Raw genomic sequence first — 27,872 nt, forward strand, 5'->3', positions numbered from 1 at the left:
TCCCTGCACTACTATTAGTGGGATTGGCATAGACATCGGTGTCACTCCTGAAATCGGCATTTCCCCCAACTTGGAAATCGTACGACTTCACTGTAAGCTGGATGTGACCGGGGGGTTAGAGGACAAAACCGGGAACTCCGCAAATGAGGCGTCCCACCATGATTAGTGACACCATCTTTCCTTCTCTTTCCCTCTCAATTCAATGAGCTTTATTGGCAGGAACAAATGACATTGTAGCATTGCCAAAGCAGTTTGTATGGTAAGAGGGGAAATATAAAGGGGGAGGGGTCCATGGGAAGGATTATGAAGTCCTCAGTGTTTCAATGCGGCCCATTCACAAAGTGCAGTGCGATTGGCCCATGAGCAGGAGGAAACTGACTGTGGGGAGTCATGAGAAACATACAATTCCTGGTGTGACCGGAGCCTGACCAGGAGAGTGATGGGAGATATGATCAAATACAATCTCATTACCTCCTCTGCTCACACTTCCAGCAACGTCTCCTCTATAATTCCTCCCACATGGAGCTTCCTGCCTGTGATATCTTCTACTTTGTTATAAAACATATCCCATAAAATCAGATTTCTTCATACATGTAGTACAACGTGTATTCTGCTCCGTGTCTTTGGTAGAAGCATAGCTGAATCCGTGGATATTGATTGGTTTGTGTGAAGTTATGGCGTCTACAAACTATGGGATATAGAATGGAATTTATGCAGCTTTTACGTCGCTGTTACTTTCTGACTGCCGATCACATTTCTTGAGGCAGTAAAATGCCCGGACCTTACAAACACCCCCAAATGTCCCCTTTATGGGAAGGATACATCCCAAGGTATGTGCTGAGAGGCATGTTGTGTCCATGGAACATTTACAGTTTTTGCCATAAGTTATTGGAAAATGAAAAACAAAATCTATTTACACCAAGTTGTCATTTAATGAGCTATTTCTGGCACACGCCATGGGGAGATGTGGGATTACACCCCAAAACACATTCTGCTACTTCTCCCCAGTATGAGGACACCACAAGTGACAGACTTTCTGGCAGCCTTGCCACATACAGGTCCCAAAATCCAATGACTATCTTAAGGCAGCTTAGGCAACCATCTTAGGGTGCCAGGATAGGGGGTGGTAAAATATGAACCTGCAGCCACTTGCTGGGGATTTGGATATTTAACAATGCTGCAGACATGTTTTTTTACAACACTCCCCACCGCTATACAGCCGGGAGTGTGTGGACTTTAGTAAATCCAAATGTTGGCTGTCATGTGGAAGTGATACAAGTGGCTGTGAAGCCGCCTATCATTCCCACACCCACCACTGAGATGTGTCCCTCCCCCTGACACCATGTGGGACAGCAGAGCCCGGTGCTGTCATGGTGGGTGTCACTGGGAAGGACAGAGGGAGCTCAGCGGACCTCCTATACACAGACCAGGATGTGACATGTACATTGGGGCGCCTACATAGGAACACAGTGATCCCCACACGCGTTACATATCAGCGCACACGCCGGAGGGAGAGCAATGATTGGAGCACCAGTGCTCCTGTGTAACTCTATACTGATGACCTGGAGGGGCTATTAAAGCGTTCCAAGTGCACACAGTGTTACGGCTTGACATGTTGGGAATCCCATTTCCTCGGCACAACCTCATCTTTTATATTTCACCAGAAAATAGGTCATGAATTGCATTTATGTGCTCAGAAATAAACGTTACTATATTGTTCCTGAAATGTTGCCTTTCATAAACTGTTGTGCTAATATCATGTAACATAGAAAATGACAACTCCCAACATTGTATTATATAGGGTGTCTGCTATCAAAGAATATATCAGATTTGGGGTTTAGTGATCTTCAGGAATAAAATGATTTTTAAAAGTTGTGAACAAGAAATAAAAAAATGTCCCCAGGACTCCATGGACCCCTTCATTCCACGCCATCTCCAGGAACCGGGAAACCACTGAGAAGCCAAGTGTACCCCGACTTCCTGTCAGGAATGGACTTGCCAGTGGTGGTGGGACTCACCTGCCTTGTAGGCTGCAGTACCAGGGCTGGCCAGCGGGTGCTCTCAGCAACCACTCCTGCAATGAGCCATTACCTGAGGCTGATTACAGCAGGTGTATTTAAGGAATGGCCAGGCCTGTGATCAGGGCCTTGGTGTATGTTTCCCATGGGCCCCTGTACCTGCATCCTGTCTACTTTCTGCCTGATCCAGATTCTGCTTCGATCCCTGATTCTGAATGAACTCCGCCTGTCCTGACTTTGGCTATACCTAACTACTCTTCCGCCTGCTCCTTGTGCCCTGCCTGCCCGTTTGCTACCAACCCGGCCCGCACATCTACGCTTAGTATTGTTTCTATTGTTATTTGTTGGAGGTTTGGGTTGGTTTTGTTTGCACTATGTCAGGGGAGTATTGGGAGAAATTGAGGCTTTCCCTTACAGATATGGGGGAGGGGCAACATCACCTAAAGTACAGCTATGGGTGGAATTGAAGGGAAGCCATTTTAGGGTGCTCCTTACACACAAGAAGCAATGTATCTGGAAGGACTAGGAATCCATTGGACCAATGGGGATGAAATGTTACTGGCCTGTGATTGGCTCTCCTATTGTTAATGAAGTGAGACTCCCCTTATTGGTGTCATTAATGAAAGAAACCATGTGAAATGTTTCCTCCAAATCCAAAAAGTTGACCCCCTTGGGTAGGTACCCATCCTAATATTCCTGATAGGAGTTTGTAGTCCCTGCTACTACAGGAAACATGCGGGCGATCATTTACACCTTTTACAGCAGGACAGTAAATATCATCCACATTAGACTCACTTGCTCCTCTAACAACATGAAGCATCAGGCCCTGACCTCTACAACCTTGGCAGACTGACCAGACCCGGAATCTCAAATGACACAGTCGTGCGCTGGAGTGAATATGGCGTAAAACCAAATCCCACCAAGCGTTCACCTGTTATAAATCTGCCTTCCTAACATACACTTCTTCCTTTTATGCTGCCAAACAAGCCTACTTTGACACTCCCATCAATACCTTCTCTTCAAGTCCTCACCGGCTCTTCTCTACCTTTAACTCCCTATTTTCTCCACCCCCACCTAGTGCCTCACTCACTGCCCACGAGATTGCAAACCACTTCCAAAACAAGATTGACACAATTCCTAGGGACATCGCCACTACACAGACACCCACCCCACTTAGCATTCCTCATACCATACCTCCTTCAACACTCTTCTCCTTTGACCTCGCTACCACTGAAGAGGTCTTCAAGGTCTTCTCAGAAGCCTGTTTCACTACCTGCCCCCTGGATCCTGTCCCCTCAAAACTACTACTACTACTCATTGTAATGCACCATTTTCCCTGGTATCTCCTTTCCATCTCTTTAATGTCTTGGTGGACTCGTTCACCTTGTTCCTCACTCACAGCTCCCAAATTTTCAGGAAAGTAGTCAAGGTGGGACTGGAGGAAATGCACTTTCAAACTCATCAAGCAACCTAAAGCTTGAAATGCTTTCAGCATTTGTCTGACAATCTTTTTGTAGTGAGGATCTTTGGTATTGCCTAAAAATTTCTGTACGACTTCTTTAAATGCAATCCACCCTTCTTTGTGAGGATCCGTCATGGTATTGACAAACTCTTGATCAACTATAAGCCTTCTAATGTCTGGTCCGACGAACACACCTTCCTTCAATTTTACCCGACAGGCCTGGAAAGTTGGTGACCATTTGAATTTGAAGCATTCTCCGTCTCTTGGAAGTGATTTTACAAATTGCTTCATCAAACCCAATTTTATGTGGAGAGGTGGTAGAAGAACTTTATGGGAAGGTACCAAAGTTACCCTCGGCTGTCACCTCTTCTTGGTCCAGTGATTTTGTCGGTCTCGACTGTCCCATAGACACAGAAAACAAGGGTATTTGGTATCCCACCCACTGGATTCTTCAGGAAAGATTGACCCCTTCTACCATTAGAAGCACAGACTCAGGGCTGAGGCTTACCCTCAGTAGTCAGACATGTCACTCAGAGCAGCACATGTATTCACCCCCTTTGCAGGGAGGGAGGGGCAGAGATTGTTTACCTGCAAATAACAACAAAGGGCCAGAAGAGAACTAGGGAAATGAGGAAATAGAATTTGTTTCCCTAAAACTTGCTTAGCTTATGTATATATTGCTGACCATCAGATTTACAGTGCTATATTTTTTTTTACGTAATTCGGACAACCCCTTTAATGTTTTTTTGGCATTTTATACCTTAAATGCACTTATGTGAATTAATTAATAGTAATTTGGACTTTAAATATGGTTAAAAACCCATAATATAAAAAAAAAAAAACAATTTTTTTTTTTTATAAATTTGAAGACAATTTTGCATTTTGTGGCAAATCATGACGTCTAGGAGTTTTTTCAATATTTTATTTGTTTTCAGCACACCAAAATACATGGAAATTAGCTGAAAATAATCAAACAGCTTTTTAGTCGCAGACCTGAGTTATAAGTAAGACACACAACAAGTAAAGCCCAACTTCAGCTAACGCTTCTACAGCAGTTACAGCAACAGGTTCTCTATAAGGTCCAACCCCCATATGAATGACAACTGACAGTTGTGAGCACCCCCAGCAGTGTTATAGGATTTGCCCCAACCCCTCCAACTGCCATTTTTCCCAAAAGACTTGGATTTTCTACAGGAAGTAGACAAAAAATATCTACTGGGAGGGACAACAAAAAATAAAACAATAGGAGACTCGGAAAAACAAAGCCTGCTCTGCTAATGACAGATTTCATTATTAACGTCATTACTGATTTTGCCCATAGTTACACTTTGGTGCCAACGTTGTAATATTTCCAGGGAGAAGAAGTTTTCTTTACAAACTTTACACCAAAAAGAGATGTGTGCACTCAGAGTGATTATTGTGAACCCCAATCAGAGGAATGTCAGTCCCCCGGAAGAAGTGGTAGGAATATGACCGCACACTCAGCACTTTGTAAGTTCAGATCTCTGGCAGTTGTATTGTGTGATTAGTCTATGGAGAGGAGTAATAGCTGGAAAGAGAAAACATGGAACAAGGATTTCTGATCTTCACCTGATGGAATCCCATTTGGCAGAACCACATGGAACACAAGTGGCCAGCTGGGCTTACGTTTTACTGCTGAATACATCCCCTAAATCAGCAGTAACTCAGTATTGGAAGGCCTGCATCAGCTTGGGATGTTGTTTTCTCACTGAACAGAGACTTCTTTCTAGCTGGTGTCACAGCCGCAGACCTGCCTGAAAGGTTGTCACCCATGAGATGATATCCTACAACCTCACAAACACCCCCTTTCCTCTCTATGATCACAATCTCATCACCTTCACACTTCACTTTCATCCACACTAGACTCATTTGTTCCTCTAACATGAAGCATCAGGCCCCGACCATTACAACCTTGGCAGACTGACAACACCAGAGATCTTAAACGACATAGTCGTGTGCTGGAGCGAATGTGGCGTAAAACCAAATCTCACCAAGCATTCACCCGATATAAATCTGCTTTCTTCACATACAATTCCTCCCTCCATGCTACCAGACAAGCCTACTTTGTCACTCTCATCAATAGCTTGTCATCCAGTCCTTGTCGTCTCTTCTCTACTTCTAACTCTCAGCTTTCTCCACCTCCACCCAGTACCTCACTCAGTACTCACGAGATTGCAAATCACTTCAAAAACAAGATTCATGTAATTCGTAGGGGCATCTCCACTGCACAGACATCCATCCCACTTAGCATACCTTATACTAAACCTCCCTCAACACTTTCCTCTTTTGACCTTGCTACTACCAAAGAGGTCAACTAAGGTTTCTCAGAAGCCCGTCTCACTACCTGCCCCCTGGATCCTGTCCCCTCACAACTACTACAGTCACCTTCTTCTTCCATCCTATGCTCCCTCACTCACATCTTCAATCTTTCCCTCTCTACTGGTGCCTTCCCCTCCCCTCTAAAGCATGCGCACATCACTCCCATACTTAAAAAGCCCTCCCTGGACCCCACCAACCTGAACAACTTAAGACCCATCTCCCTGCTGCCATTTACCTCTAAACTATTAGAACACTTAGTCTACAATCGCCTGAGCTCCCATCTCACTGACAACAACCTTCTCGACCCTTTACAGTCTGGCATTCCCTCACTACACTCCACTGAAACTACCCTACTAAAACTCACTAATGATCTACTAACTGCTAAAACCAATGGCCACTACTCCATACTCATCCCAACCAATGGCCACTACTCCATACTCATCCCAACCAATGGCCACTACTCCATACTCATCCCAACCAATGGCCACTACTCCATACTCATCCCAGCCAATGGCCACTACTCCATACTCATCCCAACCAATGGCCACTACTCCGTACTCATCCCAACCAATGGCCACTACTCCGTACTCATCCCAACCAATGGCCACTACTCCATACTCATCCCAACCAATGGCCACTACTGCATACTCATCCAAAACAATGGCCACTACTCCGTACTCATCCCAACCAATGGCCACTACTCCGTACTCATCCCAACCAACTGCAGAAACCTTCACAACTTGAACCCTTCTCATTTCCACTCTGCAACTGACCAACTCTATGACAGAATCTCTCCCCTGTCCTGCCCTGACCTGGCCACTGCTGTCTACAACAGTTCACTTTCATTCACATTAGACTCACTTGCTCCTCTAACACGAAGCATCCGGCCCCGACCATTACAACCTTGGCAGACTGACAACACCAGAGATCTTAAACGACATAGTCGTGCGCTGGAGCGAATGTGGTGTAAAACCAAATCTCACCAAGCATTCACCCGATATAAATCTGCTTTCTTAACATACAATTCCTCCCTCCATGCTGCCAGACAAGCCTACTTTGTCACTCTCATCAATAGCTTGTCATCCAGTCCTCGTCGTCTCTTCTCTACTTCTAACTCTCAACTTTCTCCACCTCCACCCAGTACCTCACTCACTGCTCACGAGATTAAAAAATCATTTAAAAAACAAGATTGATGCAATTCGTAGGGGCATTGCCACTGCACAGACATCCATACTGTGTTGCCTTCACAGGCTAATTGAATTAAAGTTACTTATATGGGACATGTAGTGTACCACGGCCATCTAGTGGCAAACATGTATGGCAGTTCTCCTCTGGATATGTAAGCTCTCAGACAGGAAGTGACTCTTGGTTTATGAAGTTCGTCAGCCATTTTAGACTTCTATTAACTGTGGATGCAGTGTGCTTGCTTCTCTCCCAAGGGGCTTGAGACATCATCACCTGTAAGTGCCTTTCTGCTGTGTCATCTGTCATTTATGTTACACTAGTTATTCTATGTATACTGATATGCTGTCATTGTATTGTGTTTCAGTTTCACCTATAAAATAAAGTTGGATTCTTTGGTAGACAACACAAGCAGTGGGCTTCTGTTTGCTGGAGATTCTGACAAGGGTTTAGCTGTCCATTTAGAGCCACACATTGTCAGTGTTTTGAGAACGGAACACATACCACTTAGCATAACTTATACTAAACCTCCCTCCACACTTTCCTCTTCTGACCTTCCTACTACCGAAGAGGTCACTAAGGTTTCTCAGAAGCCTGTCTCACTACCTGCCCCCTGGATCCTGTCCCCTCACAACTACTACGGTCACCCTCTTCTTCCATTCTATGCTCCCTCACTCACATCTTCAATCTCTCCCTCTCTACTGGGCCCTTCCCCTCCCCTCTAAAGCATGCGCACATCACTCCCATACTTAAAAAGCTCTCGCTGGACACCACCAACCTGAACAACTTAAGACCCATCTCCCTGCTCTTGTTTACTTTTAAACTCTTAGAACGCTTAGTCTACAATCACCTGAGCTCCTAACTTACCAACAAAAACCTTCTTGACCCTTTACAGTCTGGCTTTTGCTCACTACACTCCACTGAAACTGCCCTATTAAAACCCACTAATAATATAACTGCTAAAACCAATGGCCACTACTCTGTACTCATTCCAACCAATGGCCGCTACTCCATACTAATCCCAACCAATGGCCACTACTCCATACTAATCCCAACCAATGGCCACTACTCCGTACTAATCCCAACCAATGGCCACTACTCCATACTCATCCCAACCAATGGCCACTACTCCATACTCATCCCAACCAATGGCCACTACTCCATACTCTTACTACTTGACCTCTCTGCAGCTTTTGATATGGTTGACCAACCTCAAAAAACTCCACTCAGTTGGCCTCCAAGACTCTGCTCTCTCCTGGTTCTCCTACCTATTGCAGAGCTTGTTCATCGTTAACTATAACTCTGCCTCCTCCTCTCCACTCCCTTTTTCCATAGGGGTACCTCAAGGTTTCGTCCTTGGACCCCTACTCTTCTACATCTACACCTCCTCTCCCTTCTGCCATGGTTTTAAGTACCATCTCTATGCTGATGACACACACATCTATCTTTCTACTCCTCACCTCTTCAGTCTCCTCTCGCATTACTAACTTACTAAGCGACATATCGGAATGGATGTCCCTCCACTTCCTCAAACTCAATCTTTCCAAAACTGAGCTCTTAGTATTCCCCCCAGCCTGTGCCCCCTCCCCGACTTCTCCATCAAGATCAATAACACAATCATCAGTCCCTCCCCTCATGCCAGGGTACTAGGTGTAATCCTAGACTCCCATCTGTCCTTTCAGTCCCAAATCCAATCACTGTCCAAATCTTGTAGACTTCACCTCCACAATATCTCCAAGATACGTCCGTTCTTAACCTCGGAAACCACTAAGGAACTTATTTACTCCCTTGTTATATCCCTTCTTGACTATTGTAACTCCCTCCTCATTGGCCGACCTCATCGCAGGCTATCCCCGCTCCAGTCTATCATGAACGCTGCTGCCAGACTCATCCACCTTACTAACTATTCTGTATCAGCCACCCCTCTCTGCCAATCCCTCCACTCAGTGTCCTCCACCCCTCTCTGCCAATCCCTCCACTGGCCTCCACTCAGTGTCCTCCACCCCTCTCTGCCAATCCCTCCACTGCCTTCCCATTGCCCAACGGATAAAATTCAAAAACATTAAAAATAACATATAAAGCCATTTATAACTCTGCCCCAAATTACATCACCGATCTTGTCTCCAAATATCACCCAAAACGTACTCTCCGCTCCTCTCACAACCTATTGCTCTCTAGCTCCCTTGTCTCCTCTCATGCTTGTCTGCAGAGCTTCCCCCATCCTCTGGAACTCTCTACCCAAATTTATCAGACTATTGCCTACTCTGCTCACTTTTAGGCGATCTGTGAAAACCTCTCTCTTCAGGGAAGCCTATCCTGCCCTCAGCTAATAATGGAATCTTCTACTCTTCCTACCAGTCCATCCCCCACAGTTACTACCTTTTGTACCACTAGCCCCTCCCTCCTAGAATGTAAGCTCCAAAGAGCAGGGCCCTCCTATCCCTCTTGTTTTGTTGCTGTATTGTCTCCCGTTATATTGTAAACCGCTGAGCAAACTGTTGGCGCCATAAATCCTGTATAATAATATTAATGAGAGATGAAATGTGGAAAGGAGGCATTGATAATGGGAGAGGAGATGGAACATGTAATGGGAGGAGTGGACAAGGTGGGCTTAGCTGGAGACCTCAAGCCTGGCTGATGATGTATTACTAGTCGGAAGAACCTATAATGGGCTCTCCCAATGAGGCTTCAGAGACTTGGTAAGATGACAATAGACCCCATCCTAGTCTCTGGTACTGAGGCAGTGTTGGTCATGTATTACCTCAGGATCCAGAAATGAAGAAAATGCTAGGAAACACAACTCAGTTGGTGAATCATGAAAATGCATTACATGTTCAGTCAAAGCTCCATAAAAAAGATAAAGATGAGAATCATGAGGGAAGCTGTTCAGTTATTGATGCTTATCTTAAAAACAATTGTCAAAAGGTAAAATATTCAAATCCCTTCTAGTTGTGTATTGATGGACATAAACACTAAACTCATTTCATCCAATCATTACATTCCAGTTTGTTTTAGTTTGTTTCTTTAAAAGTAACATTTTATCTTTTCCCTTCTTCTCTAGCTTGTGGGATGACATTGGGGATGTGAAACAAACTTGTGACACCTGAAACTTCTTTAATATCTCTTTTCTTCCAGAATTTAATCTATGCAGAAATGTATGAATCCTCCGATGATCGATTAGACCGACATTAACTGTAAAAGTTTTGTCACATTGAGAGCATTAAAATTACTTCTCTCCAGTGTGAATCATCTGGTGTGTGATAAGACTTGACTTCTGTGTAAAAGCTTTATCACATTCAGAACACTGATATGGCTTCTCTCCAGTGTGAATCATCTGGTGTGTGATAAGATGTGACTTCACTGTAAAAGTTTTATCACATTCAGAACACTGATATGGCTTCTCTCCAGTGTGAATCCTCTGGTGTTTGATAAGATATGACTTATGTATAAAAGCTTTGCCACATTCAGAACACTGATGTGGCTTCTCTCCAGTGTGAATCCTCTGGTGTGGGATAAGATTTGACTTCTGAGTAAAAGCTTTATCACATTCAGAACACTGATATGGCTTCTCTCCAGTGTGACTTCTCTGGTGTGTGATAAGATTTGTCTTCACAGTAAAAGCTTTATCACATTCAGAACACTGATATGACTTCTCTCCAGTGTGAATCCTCTGGTGTGTGATAAGACATGACTTCTGTGTAAAAGCTTTATCACATTCAGAACACTGATATGACTTCTCTCCAGTGTGAATCCTCTGGTGTCTGAAAAAATTTGACTTCTTTATAAAAGCTTTATCACATTCAGAACACTGATATGACTTCTCTCCCTTGTGAACCTTCTGGTGTCTGATATATTTTCTCTCCATTGTAAAATCTCCAAATAAGAAGTAGTTTGAAATGACTCCTCTTATGTATACTTGGGTTGGACTTTATTGTAAAGCCATTGTCACTTCCAGAACATTGAAATTACTTTTCTCCTGCTGGATCAATGTGGAAGAGGATCCAAACCATGACTTTTAGAACACAGATATGACTTGTATCCCGTGTGAATCCTCTAGTGAGCTGCAATAAAGACTTTCAGTCAATTAAGACAACCATATGTCTTGTTTTCCATGTGACTCAGCCATATTTATGAAGACCAACATGACCCAAAACTTGGTTCATCAATCTACCTGTACAAAAAAAAAAAGAAAAAATAATTCTATATAAAGGGCCACATAAAGTTGCTTTCTATTTTTAATGCTCATTACTAAATATATCTTATGAATAGAAAGAATATGTACAGCATTATCTACAGTATTTTTTTTAATCAAATAGATTTTATTAAGAAAGTTTCTAAGTGCGCACAGTATTCCCAACATTCAGCCCAGACAATGGAGTCATACATTCTCACGTATAGGCAGTTGTGGCACTGTTACAGATCATACAGAACAATAACTTGCTTTGTCTATGGTGTCACTTTTACCTTTTATAAACAAATGAACAGAGAAAAGAAGAAACAACCTAGAACAATTCAGCTGTACACGGCAAGTAACTCCCCCCAGTACATACAGTTGTGTTCAAAATAATAGCAGTGTGTTGAAAAAAGTGACTAAAGCTGAAAATCCTTCTAATCCTTTTATTTCCATCCACACAAATGCATTGGGAACACGACACATTCTATTGCAAATCACAACATGAAGAAAATACATCAAATTTGTGTTGTTCCTCTAAAAAAAAATGGAAGAAAAGTGAATATTAGACGGTTCAAAAAAATTGCAGTGTTTGTATTCTTCTTTACAAACTCAAACATTCACTATATAAACTGAGAAATGTTTGAAGATTTTGCTTTCCTTTGAATGACTTCATGAATATTTGGTTGTAGTCGCACTGTTTCTGAGAATTGCTGTACATCTGTGTTGCATGGAGTCACCCAACTTCTGGCCCCTGTGATCAGGTATTCCAGCCCAGGATGATTGGACCACATTCCACAGTTCTTCTCTATTTCTTGGTTTTGCCTCAGAAACGGCATTTTTGATGTCACCCCACAAGTTTTCTATTGGATGAAGATCCGGGGATTGGGCTGGCCACTCCATAACGTCCATCTTGTTGGTCTGGAACCAAGATATTGCACGTTTACTGGTGTGTTTGGGGTCGTTGTCTTGTTGAAACACCCATTTCAAAGGCATTTCCTCTTCAGCATAAGGCAGCATGACCTCTTCAAGTATTCTGATGGATTCAAACTGATCCATGATCCCTGGTATGCGATAAATAGGCCCAACACCGTAGTATGAGAAACATCCCCATATCATGATGCTTGCACCACCATGACCACCACCTTCACGGTCTTCACAGTGTACTGTGGCTTGAATTCAGTGTTTGGGGGTCGTCTGACAAACTGTCTCCGCCCACTAGACCCAAAAAGAACAATCTTACTGTCATCAGTCCACAAAATGTTGCGCCATTTCTCTTTAGGCCAGTCAATGTGCTCTTTGGCAGATTGTAACCTCTTCAGCGCGTCTTTTTTCCAACAGTGGGACTTTGCGGGGGCTTCTTGCAGATAGCTTGGCTTCACATCAGCGTCTTCTAATTGTAACATTCCTCACAGGGAACGTCACACCTTCTTTCATCTTCCTGGAGCTGATTGTTGGCTGAATCCGCGCCATTTTGGCTATTCTTCTATCCATTCCAATGGTAGTTTTTCGCTTTCTTCCACGTCTTTCAGGTTTTGGTTGCCATTTTAAAGCATTTGCAATAATTTTAGCTGAGCAGCCGATCATTTTCTGCACTTCTTTATATGTTTTCCCTTCTCCAATCAACTTTTTAATTAAGGTACGCCGTTCTTCTGAACAATGTCTGGAACGACCCATTTTCCTCAGAATTTCAGAGAGAAATGCACTGTAACCAGCATGTCCAACATTTGCTTCCTTCCTTCCTTAAATAAGGGCAATAATTGCCACCTGTTTCTCAAAGAATGAATGACCTCACTAATAGAACTCCACACTGCTATTATTTTGAACACGCCCCTTTCAATGAGTGATTCAATGACACAGAATCAGCAGCATGCATGTCATGACTGTTGGGTCTGTTGGATTTCTATGACTCTACTACACCTGCTAGTAAATTATTTGCCATGTAGAAATATCATTTCTACCAAAAACAGTGATTGATCCGGTTAGTGATGTCTGACTGCTATTATTTTGAACACAACTGTACATAGATAGCGGACACCATTCAATGAGGCCTGTGTCTACAGGATCATTCCCCAAGTATCAGTCTCCAATGTAGTCACCATTCAGTAGGATACAACTGGCCATTCTCCTTCTATGGGGCTAAAAGAGCTAAGATTTTAAAAGCCTATGAAGAACTAACTAAGAGAGAGCAAGGAGTATCCAGCCAGTTCTGCTAGAGAGACATACATTTCTTGGGGGAATAACAATGTTGATACGTTCGTTTTTTCACATGTTAATGTGGAGATCACCTGCTCAATTCACTGGTGTCTGCTGGGAGTTTGAGATGATAGCCAAGATCGGGATATTTTTTATGGTCAAGCAGCCTCACTATTGCTATATGACTTGTAATAGGAGGAGGTGTAAATAATTCCTCCTCTATTGAGACCAAGAGGCACACCCGAGGAATATTGAACACCAACATTACAATACTGGTCATATTGTTCCACTTTTTGAATAATTTTGGACATCTCCAAAACGTGTATCAAATCCTCGACATCACTGCTACAATTGGGGTCATAAGGGGAAATCCCTCCTGTCCTAGCTGAACAATTGAGCTGGAGTCCTGAAAGATCTATGCAAAATAAATGACTGAGTTTCTGTGAAGAGGACAGAGAGATGAGAGGTATGGAGGTCACAATCTCCTCCCACCACTCTCTATTATTTTCTCTGTTTCCCATTTCTTTCTATAAGTCTTCGGTAAGAGTCAAAAGAGTGGAATAAATATATGAGAGATCATGCCTTTCCCACTGGTGCCATCTGAAGCCCATTAACAAGTGTGAGAGTGATGTGAAATCTGTATCTGATGGAAGTAACAATCAATGGATGGGATCTAATGTGTCTACTAAGTCCCACCTGGTAAGATGTTGAAGTTGGGCAGCTATAATATAAAGTCTAACATTTGGTATTGCTAGGCCTCCTTGGTCTTCACCATACTGTAGAGTAGTGAGTTTGATTCTAGCTGACGGCTTCTTCTAAATGAGCTCCCCAAACTGGAAGCCACTTACAGAAGTGGGAGCGGGTACCTGTCAATTTTGGTTACCCCCCCAAAAAGGTGCCAGTTGGGTCCTTAACCACTTGCCTACCAGGCACTTATACCCCCTTCCTTACCAGGCCAATTTTCAGCTTTCAGCGTTGCCACACTAAATGACAATTGCGCGGTCATGCAACATTGTACTCGTGTGAAATTTTTATCATTTTTGTCACACAAATAGAGCTTTCTTTTGGTGGTATTTACTCCCCGATGGCTGTTTTATTTTTAGCGCTATAAACAATAAAATAGCAAAACATTTGAAAAAAAAAGTTCTTTGTTTCTATTATAAAATATTGCAAATTGAAGGTAATTTTTCTCCTTCACTGATGTGCGTTGATGAGGCGGCACTGATGGGCACTGATAGGCAGCACTGATGGGCACTGATAGGCAGCACTGATTACACGGATTAGAGACTAACCGTTTTTATATTTCATGTATACACTTTGAAACGCCAACTTGGGACGTTTATCACATCTATACTCCACCATACGCCTCAGTGCGTGTATTTATTTATGTCACTATAATTGATATGGAGATCATAGTTGGTCACTTTTATATTATCCATTGTATCTAGATACATTTCATTCATGATATTTAGGATTTTACATTTTTTTCATACCTTTAGCGCTGCATGTGTTTTATTTATTATTGATTAGAGGGTTTTGAGGTTCTTACCTTTCATGCCAGCTGCTCCATTTCTATGTTTATCCAGCGCTCATTTTATCTTGTTGGATGAGGCAGCACTGATGAGCTGGCACTGTTAGGCGGCACTGATAATGGGTACTGATAGTCACTGATAGGCAGCACTGCTGGGCACTGACTGGTGACACTGCTGGGCAAAGGTGGGTGGCACTGATGGGCACTTGTGGGTGGAACTGGTGGGTGGCGCTGATGGGCACCGATCCTCAGGGCACTGATGATCCCTCCTCTGACAACTGCCGGCAGTACGTTCCTCATGCTCTGACAGGGTGAGGAAAGTGCAGTCTAGAACCGGCAATTGCATTTCTCGATGACCAGCGTGTCATAGAACACAACAATCACGGAGATCGCCAGGTGTGCGCCCCCAGGGGCATGCAGGAGAGCGCATTCTGGGAGGACGTCATATGACAGCCTCCCAGAACTGGCCTGCCGCAGTGCAGTCGTCATTTGGCTACCTGCGGTCGGCAACTAGTTGAAGCAGGACTTCCCCTTTTGGGTGGAGCTCTGCTTTAACATCAGCAAGAGATAACGGTGCTATAGTATCAAGGGAGGAGTGAATGTAGAGACTGGCACATGTTATATACTCTATAGTATCATTTCTGGTACTCTCACAGTGGGAGTATAGATTTAGTACTTCAACCTGTATGCAGATATCAGTGGCAGACGAGTGGGTGACCTGTCCGCCTCACTGAAAATTCAAACTGATAGTGTAGGTTCCCCAATTGGGAAAACCCCATAAGGGATAAAGAGCTAATGAGAGGAAAGGTGAAAAGGAAGAAAGCAATGGAGAGATAAGAGCAAGAGTAGTGAAGAAAGGGGTACAGATAAGGGGGGAGGAGAGGAGGTCCCCAGGGGGGAGGGTGTGTGCCTGTATAGAGCAGCAACTGAGTAGTGGGTTACCTAATGGACTCAGGACTACAAAGAGAGTAAGGTTTCATCAGAGTTTGAGGGTAGGAAATGTTCAACCCATGGTTGCCATAGTTGTTCATTTTTATGCACTCTGTCTAATAGGACGGCTTCTACTTTGACATGTATCGTGGCTCGAGTGGCACTATTCTTAGTTTCAGTGGTATTGAGGTGGGGGGATTTCCAGGCCTTCGCTATGGTTTGCTAAGCCGTGGTGGTGACCTACAGGAGTAGTTTGAATTGCCAGTGTGTCACTTCTTGGGCCTTATGCAAGTAAAGGAATGGACGCTGGTCAACCGACCAAGTCCAGTGTTGAGGAATGGCCTCAGCTGCCATTCTAGCCATGCCCTCTGATGCATTTCACCCCACCCACTGGGACTTGGTCACACTGCATCCATCCCCTTACTTGTATTGGCTGACACTGGAATCGCTCTGACTCATGCTCCCTTCTTCTCACTTGCCGGTGGGGTGATCCCTTTCCTTCCATCCATAGCTTGGAGACACACCATAAGGTATACTTCTTGGGGCTTGTTATTAAATGAGGCAGTGGCCGGATGGATATATATATACTGTAACTTCTTCATAAAGAACTGTAGGCATATGGAATATTTTGCACCAATACGTTTGAACAACCGGGCAGGTCCACCAAATGTGGATACCTGCTTCATAGCAGCCACATAAACAAGTCAGGGATTAGGGATGGATTTAGTGATCCGGGAAGGGACCAGGTACCAGTGCATGAGAGTGCTGTGGTTAGTCTCCATAGCAACTATATTTTGGGAGGAGTATTTTGCAGCAGACCATATGTCTGCCCAATCGCTTTCAAATGAAGATTTAAATCCCATTACCACTTGGATGTATATGGTATGGAAGTGTAAGGTGGTGGAGCTGGTAACTGTGCATATAAGGTGGAAATCAAAAGTCTGGCATGGGGGTCACATTTACATATGTGTCCAAACCTAGTCATGTCTAGGACAGAGGTGTTCATGTGTAAGTGGGAGCAATACAAGTGTTTGATCTGAAGATATCTAAAAATTTCAGAGGTAGAGATTTTGTTGGAGTCACATAGGGTTTGGAAGGGTATAAAGGAGTCTGGTGTTGAACTAGACTAGCTCTAGGACAAGCATGAAAAGAAGATGGAGGCATCCATGCCGGATAAAAGCCTGGATGGAGGAGGTATGCCATGAGTGGGTTATGGGGTGACTGTAAGGTGTATCAGAACTTTAGACTGTCCCAGATAGATGGGTAGTGTTGAGTAATTGGGTGTTGGAGTGAGCGACGATCTCTTGGGTGTAGCCATAGTAAATTTGCAACTGATGAGGGGATACAATCTACTGATTCTATAGTGACCCATAGGAGGGGGTCACTTTTACTGCATGATATTTAGGGAGTTGAGCAAGATGTGCAGCTTGGAAATATTTAGCAAAGTTAGGAAGCCCCAGACCACTCTAAGTTTCGGTAAGATACGGATGGACTGGGGTAGATGCAGTTTAACAGTGCCCCATACATAAGTGGTGGCATTACACTGTAATATGCAGAGGAAACAGGAAGGTATATTGTGACGGAGGGTAGGCAGGACAGAACACGCAAGGCAGATGGCAAACACACAAAGCTTTATTATTACAAATGGCAGTCACTCAATGGGGGATTGCAAGGGGGTGGCAGTGCCCAGTATGGGAAATAGCAAGAAGAGGACCAAAAATAATTGTAGTCCAGCCACAGGGGCAAAGTTAAAATCTCTACAGCAGTTTGTAATCCAAACAGGGAGGTGGAGAGGGAGTACAAGAACAGTTCAGGGAAAACAGGGGGGCATTCACTCACAGATCAGACAGGGATGCCTGGGTCCACAAGGGAGCAAGGCAGTATGACATCAAGTACTTGCCCTGAAACTGGAGTATGCGTGGCATAGTCCATGGTAATAATCCCCCCGAGTCCTAGATGCCTGCAGAAGGCAGCTGGTGTAGTTCTCCCCCTATCCTTGGGGCTTGCAGAGTGGCAGCTTGTGGAGGTCTCCACCTTCTCTGGGGCTTGCGGTGGGCAGCTGGCATGATTCTCCCCCTTAGCTTTGGGGTGTGCAGTGCGGCAGCTCCCCTTATCCGTTGGGGGGGTGTATGCAGAGTGGCCACAAGAGTCCCGTCTCATCTGGGATCCCTCGGTGGCTTGGCAGTGAAATGGATGACAGGGAAGAGCCTGTCATCGGTCTCTTAAACCGATGCAGGACGCTTCTTGGTCGTCCTGGCAATGGCGGGCGGGCCGTGGGCAGTGAGCCTCGTTGCTCGGCAAAGAGGCACGCCCCCCTGGACATGGAGCGCAGCCTTTGTCCGGTGGCATCCGCAAGAGCGGGAACTCCCTGTGCATGCAGTGCAGATGTCGGGACCGTGCGGCGTCATTCTGACACCACGGTCCAGAACCTCTCCGCAGGAGGTTCGTACCTCTCCGCAGACAGGTGTGAACCTCACTATCTTTTCCCCTAATGCCTCGCAGGATGGGGAGAAGATAGTGGCGGAGGTGAGAGGAGCCACACCTCTTGTCCTGCGTGGTTCGGCTTCAAAAAGCCGCGGCAGGACGAGAGGCAGCAGGGGGGAAGGTCATCCTGACAGGGGGGAAACAACTACTGAAATGGGAGCTGAGCTTTATTAATTAAATTACAATGTGCTAAGGGAATTGGGGGAAACTGGCTAATGAAATTGGGACTGGAATGCACTTTATTTGAGGGGCTGAAATGTACTATATTTGGGAGGGAGATATAACAGATTTGGGCACCCTGGCAGCACCTATATTGTGACATTATACAGTTGCAAGAAAAAGTATGTGAACCCCTTGGGAATACGTGGAGTTTTGCATGAATTGGGCATAAAATGTGCTCTGAACGTCACCTAAATCACAACAATAGAAGAACACAGTCTGCTGAACATAATACTACACAAACATTAGATGTTGCCATGGTTTGATTGCACATAACATGTAAACATTCACAGTGCAGGGAGGAAAAAGTATGTGTACCTTTGGACTTAATAACTGGTTGACCCTCCTTTGGCAGCAATACCCTCAACCAAACGTTTCCTGTAGTTGCAGATCAGACCTGCACAACGATCTGGAGTCATTTTGGACCTTTTCCTACTCTCTGGGAATGTCCTCTTGTTATGGGCTGTACATTCCAGAACCTCCTCAAGACCTGGACCAAAAAGATTATCGCCAATAAAGGGTAAGGCACAAAGGTGCAGTTTGAATGCTGAGTTCCCTGCCCAGGTTTTTAACCAAAATGCCCTTTTAGCTGAATTCACTAGGCAGAGGTTCAAGACGCTAGCTTAACTGACTTGGCCGAGGCATCCACAAGGAAACCAACTGCTTTAAACAGCAAAGGAAATTATTTCAGGATTTGCTGCCTTGAGGTTCCTGCCGAGAGAAGTGACTGTGTAAGCCAGCATTCCAAATATCTGGTGACACAGGTAGCCGAGAAAGCTGGCCTAAAGCTGATGGAAGTAGAATTCCAGGCCCTGCGGAGTAAGACTTCATCCCTCTTATACATAGGGTCTTTCAGAGCCCCCATATCTTCAAATGTTAAGTCTGTCCTTTTAGAGACTTTAGATAAGGGGGTGTATAATTTCTGAACCTTGTTCCATTGCTGGGACTTGTTATCCTCAAATGGAAACCTCCTATTAAGATTACTTGAGAAAAAGGGTTTCCTCTCAGGGCTTTCCCATTCCTGCTTAATGGTATCAACCAGGGAACTATGGACTGGAAAGACACTAGGCTTTCTAGCATGCAAACCTTGATACATGAGGTCATGCTTAGATAGGCAAACGTCCTCCTCCTTGATCTCTAAGGTTTTGTAGATAGCTTTAAGGGGGTTGTCCACATCTTCCAGGGGCAATTTGTTCCTGGAACCTCTGGAGGAGCAAACATCACCGTCCTCCTCTTATGAGCCTGAATCTACCCGGGACCTAGGATCCTCCTCCGGGTCCTCCTCCCCTTTTAATGCATCTGCTACCTCCAAACCCACCGATTGGGTCCAAGGATCCAGTGGTGGCTGCATTTTTCCAATAGGGATCTAAAGGATTGAAATGTAGACAACATGTCATCCTTAATGGAGGTGAGCACTTTATGGCAGGCTGTAAATGACTTATCCTTAATTAGCCTAGCCACACAATTGCAGCATAAGGGTTTTTCCCAAGCTGAACCCAATTTAGCTGCACAAACTGCACACTTCTTCTTGGGGGTCTGACTCTGCACCTTGTCCTGGACTTTAACCTACAATAAGCAAGAAAAAAAACAGTACAGAAAATAATCAGCCCAGGGCCCCTCATACAAAACCACTGTGCTGGGGGAGCAAGAAAAGGAAGTGTGCCCACCAGGGTCAGCAAGAGGGATCAGAGTCCCCAAGCTTACCTTAGAGGAGCCAGTGCCTGAATGACCAGGATATGCCTGAGTACTGTCAGTGCCTTCCATCCATCCCTCTTGTGGTGGCGCCACAGGCTCTGCTGGGTCTGTACACCAGACTGGCTGCCTAACCAGATGCTAGTGCTGCTATGGAGACTGGAACCATGAGTCTCAGGCGCCCGTTGACGACATCACCGCAGCAGGAACTTCTGGTACCTGGACAGCACCCAGAAGTTGCAGCTACTCGCACGCCAGATTGGCAGTCACTCTGCCCCACTGTGCATCGGATGCTGGAGCCCCCCCCGCACGGGAAGGAGAATGACAGGCATCAAATGTCCTGGATCCCCCAGGACACACCCGATGGTCATCATCCACTGAGGCATGGAAAAATATCAGGAGCGCAGCCCCACTTGCCCTGAAGGGATCACATCGGGCAGGAGGAAGTAAGACAGACCAGGAGCCACCAGCAAGCTCTAGGGCCCAGGGATTCGACAATCAGTTCCTTGATGACTGCACCCATCCTTGCAGAGGAAACACTAAAAACTCAGGAGGGAGGCCTGGTGGTCCGCCATTTATAGAACTGTGCTTACGTGTTTCCTGTCCCAGAGGGAGGAGCTCTGTCTCAGGAAGGATGTCCTGGAGGACGTTTGGAGAAATGAACATTAGAATGTCTGAGAGACAAAAGCCAGAAATAGATCAGTGGCTGCATGCACACCTCATTGTTAGGCTGCAGGTAGAGAGGCAGAGATGAGGCAGGATTTATCATGAGATACAAATTAAAGTGTATTATTATCAAAACAGCCAAGAATATTTCACAAGGTCTGAAAAGTATGTAAGTCATCGAGTTATTCCCCAATTTAAGAAGAAGAGCATAACTGCAGGTAGTAAATGTAAGAGAGGAGTTGCAGATGATACGATGGTGAGTAGTATGTACAGGAAAGGAGTACGGAGGTATGACAGTGATCGGTATGTACAGGAGAGGAGTGTGGGGGGGTATGACAGTGATCGGTATGTACAGGAGAGGAGTGTGGAGGTAAGACAGTGATCGGTATGTACAGGAGAGGAGTACGGAGGTATGACAGTGATGGGTATGTACAGGAGAGGAGTACGGAGGTATGACAGTGATGGGTATGTACAGGAGAGGAGTACGGAGGTATGACAGTGATGGGTATGTACAGGAGAGGAGTACGGAGGTATGACAGTGATGGGTATGTACAGGAGAGGAGTGTGGGGGGTATGACAGTGATGGGTACGTACAGGAGAGGAGTACGGAGGTATGACAGTGATGGGTACGTACAGGAGAGGAGTACGGAGGTATGACAGTGATGGGTACGTACAGGAGAGGAGTACGGAGGTATGACAGTGATGGGTACGTACAGGAGAGGAGTACGGAGGTATGACAGTGATGGGTACGTACAGGAGAGGAGTACGGAGGTATGACAGTGATCTGTATGTACAGGAGAGGAGTACAGAGGTATGACAGTGATGGGTGTGTACAGGAGAGGAGTACGGAGGTATGACAGTGATGGGTATGTACAAGAGAGGAGTACGGAGGTATGACAGTGATGGGTATGTACAGGAGAGGAGTACGGAGGTATGACCGTTCCCAGGGAGGAGTATCTCAGGAAGGGTCTATACTCCACCATAACTCTGGTTCTCGGAGTGTCAGGTCCCAGCGGGTTCTCCTGGTGTCTCTCCTGTTATTCTGTCTCGGACACATCAGAGGAACATGGTGGGAGATCGGCCTGAATGTCCTTCCTAGGAGGGAATACCGGAGCCATTCTGAGGCCCATTTAATGGCCGGCAATGAGGAGGAAACCAACACTGAGAAGTAGATGCTGAGATATATACAGCACGGGGCAGCACAGTGGTTGAGTGGTTAGCACTTCCACCTGGCAGTACTCGGGTTGTTGGTTCAAATCCCAACCATGGCACCACCTGCCTGGAGTTTGCATGTTCTCCCTGTGCCTTTGTGGGTTTTCTCCAAGTACTATAGTTTCCTCCCACACTACAAAGACATGCTGGGAGGTGAATTGTCTCCTAAGTTGTCCCTAGTATGTGTATGTATGGATGTGAGTTAGGGCCCTTAGATTGTACGCTCCTCGGGGGCGGGGACTGATGGGAATGTACAATATAGATGTAAACTGACGGCGCTATATAAGTACCTGGAATAAATAATAATAATACACCCAGATCATCGATGACGAGGAGGAAGGTTCAGTCACAGATGATTGGTCCGTCTATAGCAGGGACAGGAGCCGGGACCAGGAATAGGAGATCCACCTGACTTACCCGTGTGCTCTGACATGGAGAAGATCCCATGCTGGCCCTATGGTGGCCGTGTGTTCAGGATGGAGACCGATTATGTTGGACCTTCTTGAAGCTGATCTAAAATGGCTGAGAGGAAGAAAGTGTTCTCAGGACAGGAAGTGACACCAGACAGGAAGTGACTGCAGACAGATTTATACAGAGGGTGCAGTATGGAGAGCAGACACTAGATGGTGCTGGTAAAAAAAAAGCTGAATAGAATAAAACAAGAGGGAAAAAACCTGAAAAGCAAAAGATGATGGCGGCTCGTAATCTTCTAATTTAACAGCTTGACGTCATTGTCCCACTCTACATGTTACATCACATCACGTGACTTCCTCAGGAGTTGGCCATCGGACGTACAGCTGCCTATATATACCATTATAATCCTTAATAGACTAATCGGGCGCCATTATGTTGTAGCTTGTCTGTCCTTTATTTGGTGGCCATTTTCCCTTGGTCTAATTTCATTTATATCTCATTTATCACATTACAGTGCAGTGGATTAGATCTCCCTCCTACATTTTCTTGTAGACCACCTGTACCTCCTTTGGTGGCAATTTTTTCCTGGTCTATTATCAATGAAACACAGTTATCACATTACAGTGCAGTGGGTTAGATCTCCCTCCTCCATTTTGTTGTAGCCCGCCTGTCCCTCCTCCAGCGGCCATTTTCCCTTAGTCTGATATGGAAGCTGAGGATCTGCCCCCCTTGATGTATCTGCGCATGTGCCAGTTTCAGGCATAAGCAGACGATCAGCGATCTCGCTCTGAGAAAGTGTTAACTCCTTTCATGCTGGATTGCAATTACAGGAGTCACATCCCTCGGATCACTGCTGCTGACGATCCTGATGTTACAGGAGTCACATCCCTCGGATCACTGCTGCTGACGATCCTGATATTACAGGAGTCGCATCCCTCGGATCACTGCTGCTGACGATCCCGATATTACAGGAGTCATATCCCTCGGATCACTGCTGCTGACGATCCCGATGTTACAGGAGTCACATCCCTCGGATCACTGCTGCTGACGATCCTGATATTACAGGAGTCGCATCCCTCGGATCACTGCTGCTGACGATCCCGATGTTACAGGAGTCGCATCCCTCGGATCACTGCTGCTGACGATCCTGATATTACAGGAGTCACATCCCTCGGATCACTGCTGCTGACGATCCTGATGTTACAGGAGTCGCATCCCTCGGATCACTGCTGCTGAGGATCCCGATATTACAGGAGTCGCATCCCTCGGATCACTGCTGCTGACGATCCCGATGTTACAGGAGTCACATCCCTCGGATCACTGCTGCTGACGATCCCGATATTACAGGAGTCGCATCCCTCGGATCACTGCTGCTGACGATCCTGATGTTACAGGAGTCGCATCCCTCGGATCACTGCTGCTGAGGATCCCGATATTACAGGAGTCACATCCCTCGGATCACTGCTGCTGACGATCCTGATATTACAGGAGTCACATCCCTCGGATCACTGCTGCTGACGATCCCGATGTTACAGGGTTCGCATCCCTCGGATCACTGCTGCTGACGATCCCGATGTTACAGGAGTCACATCCCTCGGATCACTGCTGCTGACGATCCCGATGTTACAGGAGTCACATCCCTCGGATCACTGCTGCTGACGATCCTGATATTACAGGAGTCACATCCCTCGGATCACTGCTGCTGACGATCCCGATGTTACAGGAGTCACATCCCTCGGATCACTGCTGCTGACGATCCCGATGTTACAGGAGTCACATCCCTCGGATCACTGCTGCTGACGATCCCGATGTTACAGGAGTCACATCCCTCGGATCACTGCTGCTGGCGATCCCGATATTACAGGAGTCACGTCCCTCGGATCACTGCTGCTGACGATCCCGATATTACAGGATTCACGTCCCTCGGATCACTGCTGCTGACGATCCCGATATTACAGGAGTCACTTCCCTCGGATCACTGCTGCTGACGATCCCGATATTACAGGAATCACATCCCTCGGATCACTGCTGCTGACGATCCTGATATTACAGGAGTCACATCCCTCGGATCACTGCTGCTGACGATCCCGATATTACAGGAGTCCGAGGGATCCGAGGGATGCGACTCCTGTAACATCGGGATCGTCAGCAGCAGTGATCCGAGGGATGTGACTCCTGTAATATCAGGATCGTCAGCAGCAGTGATCCGAGGGATGCGACTCCTGTAATTGCAATCCAGCATGAAAGGAGTTAACACTTTCTCAGAGCGAGATCGCTGATCGTCTGCTTATGCCTGAAACTGGCACATGTGCAGATACATCAAGGGGGGCAGATCCTCACGGGAGACACATTTTCATGCAACCGGCACATTTTGTCCCCTGATATTAGACATTAGCCGGGTGATTGTATACACACAGCGGGCAGATCTCAATCAATGTCACCCACTAGTCTATACTGTCACGGGGTTGGCCAGCCAATCATGTGGCTCCTATTCTGTCCTTCCAATGACCATTCCTAGTACATAGGACTCATCTTCCATACTACATTCATGATACAACAAGATGGAAACTGTTATAGAGTCATTGTACAAATCCTGTGACCCGACTTGTATCCGGGAATATTGCATGGCCTTCTACTTCCTGCTTCCTGTTCTATGCTGACCTGGATGCAGTTCTGTTGTACAACATGATTCCTCACAACAGCAGCTTGTGTTGTCTTCATTCCTGTACATGAAACAGGTACTGTCCGTGTATTAGGGGGACCAATGACACCTTGGCTAGTATTGTAGATGAATCTGGGGGCGTCGGGGGCAATCTTCTTATGTTTATGGCCCTTTAGGGCAGATGTGATTTCTATGTATTTTATGGGAGATTTTCTCTGTATATTGGGAGTTTCCATCTTGTTGTATCATGAATGTAGTATGGAAGATGAGTCCTATGTACTAGGAATGGTCATTGGAAGGACAGAATAGGAGCCACATGATTGGCTGGCCAACCCCGTGACAGTATAGACTAGTGGGTGACATTGATTGAGATCTGCCCGCTGTGTGTATACAATCACCCGGCTAATGTCTAATATCAGGGGACAAAATGTGCCAGCATTCATATCAGACTAAGGCGCCCAATTAGTCTATTAAGGATTATAATGGTATATATAGGCAGCTGTACGTCCGATGGCCAACTCCTGAGGAGGTCACGTGGAAGTAAATAAGAATTTTACGAGCCGCCATCGTCTTTTGCTTTTTAGGTTTTTTTTCCCTGTTATTTCATGCTATTCAGCTTTTTTTGGACCATCACCATCTAGTGTCTGCTCTCCATAATGCAGCCTCTGGATACATTTGTCTGGAGTCACTTCCTGTCTGGTGTCACTTCCTGTCCCGAGAACACTTTCTTCCTTTCAGCCATTTTAGATCGGCTTCCAGAGGGTCCTGTGATTGTTGGTCTCCATCCTGAACACACGGCCACCATAGGGCCAGCATGGGATCTTCTCCATGTCAGAGCACACGAGTAAGTCAGGTGGATCTCCTATTCCTGGTCCCGGCTCCTGTCCCTGCTATAGACGGACCAATCATCTGTGACCGAACCTTCCTCCTCGTCATCGATGATCTGGGTGTATTATTATTATTTATTCCAGGTACTTATATAGCGCCGTCAGTTTACATCTATATTGTACATTCCCATCAGTCCCCGCCCCCGAGGAGCGTACAATCTAAGGGCCCTAACTCACATTCATACATACACATACTAGGGACAACTTAGGAGACAATTCACCTCCCAGCATGTCTTTGTAGTGTAGGAGGAAACCAGAGTACCCAGAGGAAACCCACACAGGGAGAACATGCAAACTCCAGGCAGGTGGTGCCATAGTTGGGATTTGAACCAACAACCCAAGTACTGCCAGGTGGAAGTGCTAACCACTCAGCCACTGTGCTGCCCCGTGCTGTATATATCTCAGCATCTACTTCTCAGTGTTGGTTTCCTCCTCATTGCCGGCCATTAAATGGGCCTCAGAATGGCTCCGGTATTCCCTCCTAGGAAGGACATTCATGCCGATCTCCCACCATGTTCCTCTGATGTGTCCGAGACAGAATAACAGGAGAGACACCAGGAGAACTCGCTGGGACCTGACACTCCGAGAACCAGAGTTATGGTGGAGTATAGACCCTTCCTGAGATACTCCTCCCTGGGAACGTCATACCTCCGTACTCCTCTCCTGTACGTACCCATCACTGTCATACCTCCGTACTCCTCTCCTGTACATACCCATCACTGTCATACCTCCGTACTCCTCTCCTGTACATACCCATCACTGTCATACCTTCGTACTCATCTCCTGTACATACCCATCACTGTCATACCTCCGTACTCCTCTCCTGTACATACCCATCACTGTCATACCTCCGTACTCCTCTCCTGTACATACCGATCACTGTCATATCTCCACACTCCTCTCCTGTACATACCGATCACTGTCATACCTCCACACTCCTCTCCTGTACATACCCATCACTGTCATACCCTCCACACTTCTCTCCTGTACATACCGATCACTGTCATACCTCCGTACTCCTCTCCTGTACATACCGATCACTGTCATACCTCCGTACTCCTCTCCTGTACGTACCCATCACTGTCATACCTCCACACTCCTCTCCTGTACATACCGATCACTGTCATACCTCCGTACTCCTTTCCTGTACATACTACTCACCATCGTATCATCTGCAACTCCTCTCTTACATTTACTACCTGCAGTTATGCTCTTCTTCTTAAATTGGGGAATAACTCGATGACTTACATACTTTTCAGACCTTGTGAAATATTCTTGGTTGTTTTGAAAATAATACACTTTAATTTGTATCTCATGATAAATCCCGCCTCATCTCTGCCTCTCTACCTGCAGCCTAACAATGAGGTGTGCATACAGCCACTGATCTATTTCTGGCTTTTGTCTCTCAGACATTCTAATGTTCATTTCTCCAAACGTCCTCCAGGACATCCTTCCTGAGACAGAGCTCCTCCCTCTGGGACAGGAAACACGTAAGCACAGTTCTCTAAAAGGCGGACCACCAGGCCTCCCTCCTGAGTTTTTAGTGTTTCCTCTGCAAATATGGGTGCAGTCATCAAGGAACTGATTGTCGAAGTCCTGGGCCCTAGAGGTTTCTGTTGGCTCCTGGTCTGGCTTACTTCCTGCTGCCTGACGCAATTCATTACGGGGGGAGTGGGGCTGCACTCCTGATATCTTTCCATGCCTCAGTGGATGATGACCATTGGGAGTGTCCTGGGTTGTCCAGGACCTTTGATGCCTATTGCATTCCTTCCCGTGCGGGGGGGCTCCAGCATCCGATGCACAGTG

At 45.8% G+C, this 27,872-nt stretch overlaps 1 protein-coding gene across 1 annotated transcript; it reads right to left on the bottom strand.

Annotated features, from left to right (window-relative positions):
• Positions 1 to 9,806: 9,806 nt before the first annotated feature.
• Positions 9,807 to 23,391, bottom strand: LOC149449062 (uncharacterized). Its single transcript, XM_089693850.1, has 2 exons — positions 22,521 to 23,391; positions 9,807 to 11,173 (listed from the first exon to the last, which is right to left on the bottom strand). The coding sequence occupies exon 2, from the start codon at positions 10,865 to 10,867 to the stop codon at positions 10,229 to 10,231; it is 639 nt and encodes a 212-aa protein (XP_089549976.1). The 5' UTR covers positions 10,868 to 11,173; positions 22,521 to 23,391; the 3' UTR covers positions 9,807 to 10,228.
• Between the last annotated feature and the right edge of the window lie 4,481 nt (positions 23,392 to 27,872).

Source organism: Staurois parvus, unplaced genomic scaffold (assembly GCF_062004578.1).
Source record: "Staurois parvus isolate SC_StPar_1 unplaced genomic scaffold, SC_StPar_1.0 ptg000638l, whole genome shotgun sequence".
In the NCBI taxonomy this organism is placed as follows: Eukaryota; Metazoa; Chordata; class Amphibia; order Anura; family Ranidae; genus Staurois; species Staurois parvus.

Bases quoted from the DNA above. Each gene is read 5' to 3' on its own strand.
- LOC149449062 (XM_089693850.1), bottom strand. From the start codon at position 10,867: ATGGAGAGAAAATATATCAGACACCAGAAGGTTCACAAGGGAGAGAAG.